The 9,764-nt window shown below is 35.8% G+C and overlaps 1 protein-coding gene and 2 long non-coding RNA genes across 3 annotated transcripts; 1 reads left to right on the top strand and 2 right to left on the bottom strand.

Moving 5' to 3' along the window:
• LOC104734560 lies at window positions 7-2,171 on the bottom strand. Its single transcript, XR_759369.2, has 7 exons — window positions 1,885-2,171; window positions 1,646-1,789; window positions 1,404-1,551; window positions 1,188-1,268; window positions 957-1,056; window positions 465-863; window positions 7-302 (listed from the first exon to the last, which is right to left on the bottom strand). It is a non-coding gene; the product is annotated as an uncharacterized LOC104734560 (long non-coding RNA).
• Window positions 4,458-7,168, bottom strand: LOC104737849 (anaphase-promoting complex subunit 1-like). Its single transcript, XM_010458106.2, has 7 exons — window positions 6,737-7,168; window positions 6,245-6,583; window positions 5,679-5,762; window positions 5,132-5,224; window positions 4,982-5,041; window positions 4,670-4,768; window positions 4,458-4,463 (listed from the first exon to the last, which is right to left on the bottom strand). The coding sequence occupies exons 1-7, from the start codon at window positions 6,806-6,808 to the stop codon at window positions 4,458-4,460; spliced, it is 753 nt and encodes a 250-aa protein (XP_010456408.2). The 5' UTR covers window positions 6,809-7,168.
• LOC104734559 lies at window positions 7,199-8,258 on the top strand. Its single transcript, XR_759368.2, has 2 exons — window positions 7,199-7,777; window positions 7,862-8,258. It is a non-coding gene; the product is annotated as an uncharacterized LOC104734559 (long non-coding RNA).

Genomic DNA, 9,764 nt, shown 5'->3' with positions numbered 1-9,764 from the left:
AAAAAAAAAAAAAAAAAAAAAAAAAAAAACCCTACTGAGAGATCACTTGAATAGATCCGGACCTGCCTTTGCCACTGAATTCGATTTTTTTCACTACAGTTACAGGTGATGTGGATCTGAGCCCCGGCATCCTCCTCCCAAGTCACCTTCACCTCCGGATATTGAGAACCATGGTTCACGTGCTTGTCAGCTGTTCACTCCGGTAAATCTCCAGATTCGTTGTGGAGACACAACGAGGACACTTGTAACAGATGCTGAACTTGTTGTTATCACAGCTGCACCTCTGAATATCCAAACTCATCCTACCAAGTTTCAAAATAAGAAGGGATCAAATCAAATCTTCTTCAACGAAAAAAATCAAATCGTTTTCAACGAAACTGAGATAGGTAGATGAGAAAAGGCCATACGATTTACTCTAGCTGTTGGAGGAGAAGGGATCAAGTTATAAGTGAAGTGAAAATTACCTGAGAGACGTTCGATTCCACAGAGAGGCGATTCCACAGATTGACGACGACGAGCAGGAGCAGCAAAGGAAAGATCCGTACCGTTACCAATTTTGCCCTAAAACTTGCTATATATGAACGAGAATTCTAATGGGCCAAATTACATCAGATTAGGTTTGGGCCGATTTTAATCTTCATGGGCTTATACCAATGTGTTTGTAATTTGTGAGATCTCGAACCAAAAACTACATAATTCAATTCATCAGTCCGAACCGACTTATACTCATCATATACTTCTGTCGTTAGATAATTCAATATCTATCTCTTCACATCTCTTTCTCAGTGATGCTATGAAGATCGATTGTACAAAGCCACATATTCCACTTGATACCGTACCGCCTCCTTGTAGGCAAGAGCAACCTGAGATCATCAGATATTAGATCCAAAGATAAAATATTAGAACAAAATGTAAATCAATACTACTTTTCAGTTCCATTGTTGCAGAAAGAGTACCTTGAGAACATGAGATGGAAAGTGAATCACACACGTTACTATCGCTTTTGACAAGCAGATCAGCCATTGAACCAATGGTTGTACACAAAGATAAATAAACCTATAAGAAATCATGCGACATATACTCAAGATTAGAACATTACACATGCCAATTAAACTACAACAAGAACGTTCCACACAGTAAGAACCATTGAATCATTATAGGGTTAGGTGGCTTTAAGTTACAATTACCTGCAAAAGAGCTGGTCTATATATCCTTTACTTATCCAGTCAAAAACTTGCAGACAGAACTCCTTGAATTCAGAATCAGATCTACATAATTGAATTTGTTAGAATTCAAGGCTTCTACAAATTGATACGAAAACTACTTATGAATTATGGACATTAAGGCCAAACATAAGTAAAGGCACAAATAAATGTGTATCAACCCGACAAAACAGTACGTACTTGTGTTATTCTAAGATTTGTCACAGCACAGCTGTGCAAAGGCTATTAGGCTTGGATCCGATGAGAAAGTGCTGACCAAGTGATCGACACTATCAGAATCCAGTTCTCTATGACTATTAGATTCCCCAAGACTTCTTAAACCAAAAACCTGCATCACCAAAAGCATACAAACCTGAATCAGAACAGTTTTATGACTGTAAAGTAATCTATCTGAGCTGAGAGTATATGATGAAGTATACAACCTTATATATTGCACGTGAAAGCAGTGACTGACACCCAACTGTATCATCAACGTACGAACAAGCTCCTAGCTACCTTCCTCTTGACATAAATAACACCAGAATTGAAGGGGTCACTCTTGTCCCCAAAGCTCCACCAATTTTTCTCTGCGTTACATTGGTCAAAATTAAGATGTCTTCAAACCACCTAGACAAAATGACCAAGGAAAAAATGGAATACAAGCAAATGCATCATCAACCACCTTCTGGGACTAGCTCAATGCGTTGGGGCCAGTATCGGGGACTACATACACAAATTCTCTTTAGCTGCAGCCTGCAGGATAATAAGCAGATATAATCGTGAGGAGGTATTTCATGAAAAAAAAACTTAAACTAGAACTGAGCCACGCTGGTATATGGCCCTAGTTTTCTGATGTTCAACTTGCAGTTGCCACAAATGTGCTTCTCTTGGAAAAACTTAAATGATATTCATAATAACACGCATGAAACAAAAAGAACATACTTATGTGAGTCTCATATAACACAACCAAATTAGCAAAAGTCTTACCTGCCACCAACGAAAGGAACACCTGTGTTATATATAGATTAATATATTAACACAGGATCCTTTCGTTGGTGGTTAAAATTAATTCCTGCAGGAATCTTGTGAAATGGGGTGGATCATTGCTTGAACTTTCTCAGTTCTAGAGCATTCCTGATGCGAAAGTGATGTTAAATGGTAGTATATGAGTATATAATCTTTGCTAATTATGTATTCTTGACTTCTCTTTGCTCTAAATATAACAACATATTGATCCTACAGGTGCTATTTCCAAGCTGGAAGAGGCGTTGATATTAAAACTCTGTTGGTAATATTGGTAATTACTACAACTATATTTTTTAGTGCTCTTCGATTCCATTGTGTCTAGGTACAGTAAACAGCTTCTCATCATTGATACTCTTTTCCAAACGATGCTAAGGATATCAAGTTAGTGTAATTTGTTCAAGGAAATTGTATTGAGAGTCTTCTGATCTTGGTCTTGTTTTAATCCAAGAATCTTATTAAATGCTCTTGTCATTTATCAGCATCTTATCTACTAGGCTTGATATCAGACGAGCTATGAAGGCTTCTCATCAATGCTGCAAAGTAATTAAACGTCCTTACTGACTCTTGTCTCATTGATTGGGGAATCGGTTCGTGTCATGGTTTAACCATCAAGACTCTTCCAAGATACAAAACTCATGTAAATGATCAAAACAAGAAGAATATTCAAGCTTTGTGAGTCTTTTGGGTTCAAGTCTTTGGGTTCATTACTATGAAAAGATTCAATAATACTTGTTTTTCATGTTTTAGTTTGTAAAACAAAATCATATATATATATATATATATTTTTTCTTAAGAACCCCTAGTTGTGAACTACCTCTAGAGGCATACTTTTTATTTACTCTTTTTTTAACTTAAGAATTTTCAATATTTGTAATCAAATTAATGCTAAAACTCATGATTACACCGTTGGAGTGAATTCAATTCATCATGTAAAGTGGTGAAAGGGACCTTTCAAACTCCTTACATTTTAATTGTAACTCATGCTGCCAATTCAGTACAAGTACATTGGTGACGCTGTAATTGGGACCATGGTTTTGGGCAGAAGTAAGATTGGTTGTTTCAAATGTGAGGCTCTGGATTAGTCTAAGTTTATGGACGGAGAAGATGCCAGCTCACAATTACTGTTACTATACACATGGTTTGTAACTGAGAGGAAAAAACAGAGTGGACAAGAAAAGCTTAAGGTTTCTAAAACTTTACAATTTTTGTTTTACTTTGGAGACTTTGACGACCATAACATATTTTATTTCATTTTTTTTCTTCCCTTCCCCGGTTCAACTATTATTTCAAACCCAAACACAACAAAGTAAAGGGGATCTTCCGTACTGGTACCATTGAGTCTAGATGTATCGAAGTATTTGGGTTTGTAGGAAAATCAAATCTAGACGAAATCGTGTTTTTGATTTTAATCATAATTGGTGATTTTACTTGTGATTTTCAAGAACTGTTAATCTTACTTATTAATTTTCAATGTGAGGAACAATTTTAACTTAGCCAAAGAAGTGTACAAAAATCACCCTTTATTTTCTATTTCAATCAATCGTTTTGTTAACTATTTGTAATGTTTATAAGAATTGATGTTAATATTTCCATCACTGGTAAAATTACTGATCGAAAAACTAGTTTCGATTTTCATAAGTAATTTTTAATAATCATTTTATTATTTGATAGAATCAAATTCTAGTATTATTCTAGAATTAAACTATAGGGGTATAGCTGTAGTTTTTGTGGGACCACTAAACTTAAGTGTCAGCAAAGTAGGTTTGAGAACATGTATAAAGTGGGATCTGAAAGATAAGAGACCATCCACTGGGATTGCAGCGAACTAAATTAACTTCATTGATGTTTTCATTGATGTTTATTACATGTAGGAATAAATCCACAACTAAACTAAGGGAGTTCGTAAACCTTTTAACTTGCTAGAAGTTCATACACCAACTGTAATTGTATCATAGGTGCACCACAGAAAAAACTTTAAACTTAACTATAACTAAAAAATTAATGATGGTGAGGAAAGCAAATCTGTATAAATAGTTGTATCGTTTATCCACCTATTTCCTATAAATAAAAATAACAAAGAATGTGGTGATGATTAGAAATAAGAGAAAAATATTTCTAAAAAAGGAAACAAGGTTCTATGGACAACGTAGAGCAAGTTCTGAAACGTATATTTCCTCCCTTGACACCAATTGCTTTGACCAACAAAAACTAGAGATATACACTTGTTAATTAGTCCTGAAACATCCAAAAGATACTTTACAAACAATAATTCACTAACAAATGTGCTTAAAACACGAGCCTCACATTGAATAATACTATAACGATTAGAATGATATTTGATGACAGGAAGAATGCTATATCAAGTGAAATATATAAACATGCAAGAAAGATTACCAAAAGTAATTGCATTGTCTGCAGGTGTGATTGTATACAACACCAACCTGAAGCGGAGCCAGTCGCAACCCAGCAGCAACAGCGTTATGAAACTCCGGCCAGGTTTTAAGTTCTTGGATATTCTTTATGTTTGGATCTAGATTAATCTGTTAAGAATAACATGCAACCTTAATTACAGGAGTGGCTAAAATGGGAATGGATTTTGTTATTATGAAGATGAAAGTTACAATTTGCACGATATGGCAATTTCAAGAAATATATAATAACACAATCCATTGCAACACGTTTTTCCATTTAAATTAGAGTAAATAACATGTTTCGTAATGTGTAATAGAGTAAATAACCACAGTTTTACGTACAATGGCATTTTGTTGAGCAGGCAGTCGACCTGCTAAAACAAGCTTTGGTACAGTAAACGCCTGCAAAAATTCAGAGAGGATATAAATCTTCATATAGTAATTACAAGTGATAAGAACCATGTCTAGCTCCTACAACAGATAGAAAATTACCTCAGTTAAGAGAGTGTGTATCGTTGATAATGTGAATGCTCCACGCCCGAGGGGAAGCACAGCAGTCCTCGGTGCTATGCGCCAAAGCTGGTCCTACCCCAGCGGAAAAACAACGCAACATTATAAACACTAAAGAGAGAGATTTGGAGTCCATGAAGATCTAAAACAGCGAGTTCAGCAAAAACTAAACTGCTGGCTTCTACTGTCAAGAAATACACGTGCAACTGCATCTAAATTCAGTTTCTAATAAGTAATTTAGAATTAATTCGTAACTACAATGAAAGTATATATTTTTATCATATTGTAGCATGCTCTTCTCCCAACATTTTTCTAGTAGTACCAAAATATTTTTAAATGGAATTCTAAAAAGAATTTAGCATAGTAAATGAAAAAAAAAATGACATGATTGTGTTAAAAAAAAAATTTAAATGACATGATTTTACTGAATTATAGCTTCTTTAATTCTCTCCTAACTTTTCTTTTAGTATAGTAGTTAGTTTTAGAAAGTAAAAATATTATCTAGAAATGAACATATCTAGATTAGTACCTGTTGCTGCTCCTGATCTGATATAGTAGGGTTAGCAGACGTTTGAACTACCACCGGTGTTGCAGAGCACAAAAGACGCCGAACCTAACATGAGAAGGAATATGAAAAAGAAAAGGGGAACATCACGAGAAAGAATATGGGTTTATACTCAAGTGCCCAAAAACTATAGAAGTATATGGGTGGGGAGATGGTAGCATTCGAATAGCCAATCAGCAACGCATAACAGAATGAGGGATGATGACATAGTATGAAACTTTGTATGAAACTAATACAGAAAATGAAGTAGTGGCAATATTCCAATGCAACAGACACCAAACCTAATAGCAGACACATATGTATGTCAACATCATCTCATATATAGCCAGTAAGACGAGGTACAGAGTGCACTACTAGCAAACAAATTTCATTGTGTAAAAATTTAGAACAATGCAACACACTACTTAAGGGGCAGTATAGCTACAAAAGATGCAACATTTTATATGGCACACTACAGATACCTTTTCGAGCATTTAACATTGTGATCATTGCACTAACGAATTAAAAGCCAAATGGGGGGACAGATATACCTCATTCAACCGTAGATCTCGGCCATACCGTAACTGTGTGTAGGAGTTGAAGATATGCTCCATTCCATCTATTATAGAACCATCCACTGAATTTGTATCCTCAATTTTAGTGTTTTCCAAGCCAAACGACTCAGATAAAGAGGATGGAACGATTACTGGATGCAAATGCAGCATGTAAGGTATGGACATCGATATCAAATTCGTATTTGACTGCATCTCAAATTCCTTGGATGAACTCAAATTTCTGAAGACGGATTGGGCCATATCTTCTCGGCCAAGAAGCACATAAGCAATTGCTGGCCAGTCAGCTGGAGGAGATTCCCGACAGCTATCCAGTGCCTACAAAATACAGACCAAAATATTAGGCAAAAGATGGAACAAGTAGGCTGACCCAGGAATACCACATGAAAATCATCACACTGTAGAAGCTATCAGTAGTTTATCATATCCACCTACATACTCCTAAGATCCACAAGTATCTTTCCAACTTACATGTCTCAGCGGGAGAGATACACCAGAAGGTAGCAAATCCAGCTGATGAAGCCCAAATCTCTCTCCTGCCATAGCTAAGATAGTGAGTTCTTCGTTACTGGAGTATGATCCTGGGGCAACATTACAGGGGACACCTGATGAAAGTGTCCGTCCTTCTGGCTTATCACCAAATAACACACTGTAGAAAGAAACAACTTTCCTTGCCCAGCTGACAATGGAGCACCCATCTCTACGGATCAAATCTGGGAGGTCATCAAGGTTTGTGGATAAACATCCGCGTCTTAAACAGTTCTCAAGCCATCTAAATAAATTTGGAGGTTTCCTGATAGAAGAAAGGGTTGTGCACGCCCCAATAGTTTTGGAAAGACGAGGAAAATCACGTATGTAGTGATCTAAGTAACACTTCTCATCCAGAAACTTGGCAATATTGCACAACAATAGCACAATTTTAGGTTTTTCTTACAAATGTAGCACGTAACCTCAGATTTTCCAAAAGTAGCATTTATATATATATTATTTAATTAAAATAACAAAATACATCTTTTCCAAAATTAAATTAACCATCTTTAGATTTCTTAGCTCCCGTGAAGCTTATGGTGAAGAGCCGAACTGAAATCTTCATTTCCGATCTCATTTTTTCCAATTAACTGCCAAATCGATCGACTGATTCCTTTACGATCAAAATCTCCATCACGAGCATCTTCATTCACCGAATTCTGATAAAAAAAAAAAAACAGAGTTTATAGCTTCCGCCGTCGTCTAAGATAGTGTGTGTGGCGGCGGAGAGTCCTCCGGCGAAAATAACAGCGGACGACTGGGGGGAAAGTATCGGTGGTTTTAATTGGATAAGGATGGTGGGCTTTGTAACAGTGAGGGGTTTTCTAGACGCGTCGTGTGTTTAGATTAATTGATTTCGTTGATTTTTTGGGTTTGGCGATTCACATATGAAGCTAAGTTTTTGGGAGGTGTTGCTTCAGGCAAAAGGAGTAGAAGGATTTGATAAAAAGAGGCCAAGAATTAAATAGATGCGGTTGGGGATTTGTGAGTCATCTTTTGAATTTCTTCTCTCTTTACCAACATGATAAAACATAATTCTGATCACATTTTTGCATTCTCTGTTCAAAGGCATGTTCCTTGTGGTTGGGATTGTTTGTCTCGTTGCTCTCTTTATCCACCACTTCTGCAAATACTCACCTGAAGTAGTGAAGAAGTTATACCTTCACCAAAAAGTTCATGTTTAACAAAACTGCAGACGTTTGTAGCATTGGTTTATTTGGGTTCAGCTAATGGATTATGGGAATCATATGCTACAAGATGATGGAGGAGGATCTCTGGTTATGACCATCTCTATTTTTGAGATTTCTGAACATTTAGGAAATCCTTCTTAAAATTCAAAGATCCTTCCTAAACACCATCCAATCCTTCCTTAATCGTTTTTTTTTTCATCTAGCGTGTGGTCTTTTTACATGTTTATTGTTATACTTTCCTCGAATGAAAAGCTTGAGTTATTTGTTACACTTTATTAGACAATTCTTAAAGGGTTTGTGGTTTGATTTGTGGCAGAGGCCAAAAATGCTATTTTCATGAAAAATAAATTTTAAAAGATCTTTCCTAAACATCATACAATCCTTCATGAATTTTAAGGAATCGATCCCAAAACATTTTTTATGAATGTCATCGTAAGCTCTCAAGATATCTTTCTTGAATTTCATGATCTAGATCATAACACTTTTAACTCATCCCCAAAGATCTAGAAAAGAGTAGCTTTGTTCAAAGGGAGAAGTTGACAAACATCAAAAATTATACAAAGTAATGAATTTTATAAAGAACCCATCACCAATTAGACAACTTCAACACTCAAAACACATGAATTTGAACGACTAATGTCAAAATGTGGAATCTTTCTGGGAATAAAAAACTGATCTTTCTTCCTTAGAACCCTTCTAAGTAAATCACCAAGCAATCTTTCTTCTACAAAACTCATCACTACCTCTGCTCCACCAATGTACTTCCCTTTCACAACAATCCTCGTCGGCAACACCGCCGTCGCCGCCGAATCATCACCACCGTTGTCTGTTTCTTCGGCCATGAGATTCGAAAGCTCCTCTCTGAAGTCTGAATCCTCTATCGCAACTCTTCGCCGATTCATCACCACCGTTGACACATCTCTCTCACATACCACCACACCGCACGGTGTTACATGCCTCCAACGTCCGCCGCACACCGCACAACAACGCCGTGTAAATCACAAAGCGATTCTCTCTGCCGTCAAAAAATCTCACGGAATCCTTCACGGATCTAATGGTTTCAAAACCTCGTAATCACTCTTCGAATCTCTAAGGTTGGCTTTGGAATCATTGGAAAGTCACGATTTTGTTTTAGTTTTATTATGTTTTATTTATTTTTATAATATATAAATGTGTGCGAACATTTGAGAGTTTGTGGTGTGGACTAAAAATTTAAATTTGTGCTATTTTTTAGAATTATCCATAAATATTTTATTGTTAATGTTATAGTATTTGATCGACAAAACTTTTGAAATCGACTAGGCTGAAAAGAGAACAATAATGAACAAAACCAATATAATTTGTTCACGATAATAATAATATAATATATTCACTTAAAGGCGAATACAATAATTATATACAAACAAAAGCGTTGATTCATTCACTCCTAAGAAGTTGACGATAATAATATTTATGACAGATAATTCACTTTCTGGTGAACTCCTCCTTAGTAACATTGTTATTAAAGATTCATGCTACATTTGTTTTTTTCTAAACTATTCATTCATAAGAAGGATACAATATATATAGACTTAGTCCATAGGTGGTTAAACTCTGCAGGTAACACTCTTTCTTCCTTTGGCGGCGGGAGTTCAGAGATTTCATTATAAAAATTTCTTCTGTTCTCCAAAACATCCCATGGTAAGCTTTTATAACAGTCATAGATATAATGATTGTCTTTAACATGTGACATCAAAATATCAGGACGTCCATTTGAACGATAAATCAACCTTACGAAACAT

The sequence above is a fragment of the Camelina sativa genome, chromosome 13, assembly GCF_000633955.1.
Source record: "Camelina sativa cultivar DH55 chromosome 13, Cs, whole genome shotgun sequence".
NCBI classification, from domain to species: Eukaryota; Viridiplantae; Streptophyta; class Magnoliopsida; order Brassicales; family Brassicaceae; genus Camelina; species Camelina sativa.
The sequence above is the reverse complement of the archived record's forward strand: the minus strand, read 5'-3'. Positions and strand labels throughout refer to the sequence as shown.

Bases quoted from the DNA above. Each gene is read 5' to 3' on its own strand.
- LOC104737849 (XM_010458106.2), bottom strand. From the start codon at position 6,808: ATGGCAGGAGAGAGATTTGGGCTTCATCAGCTGGATTTGCTACCTTCT. The intron at 6,584-6,736 runs GTAAGTTGGAAA...TGTATTTTGTAG, and splicing joins TATCTCTCCCGCTGAGACAT to GCACTGGATAGCTGTCGGGA. The intron at 5,225-5,678 runs GTACTAATCTAG...CCGCTGGGGTAG, and splicing joins CAGATCAGGAGCAGCAACAG to GACCAGCTTTGGCGCATAGC.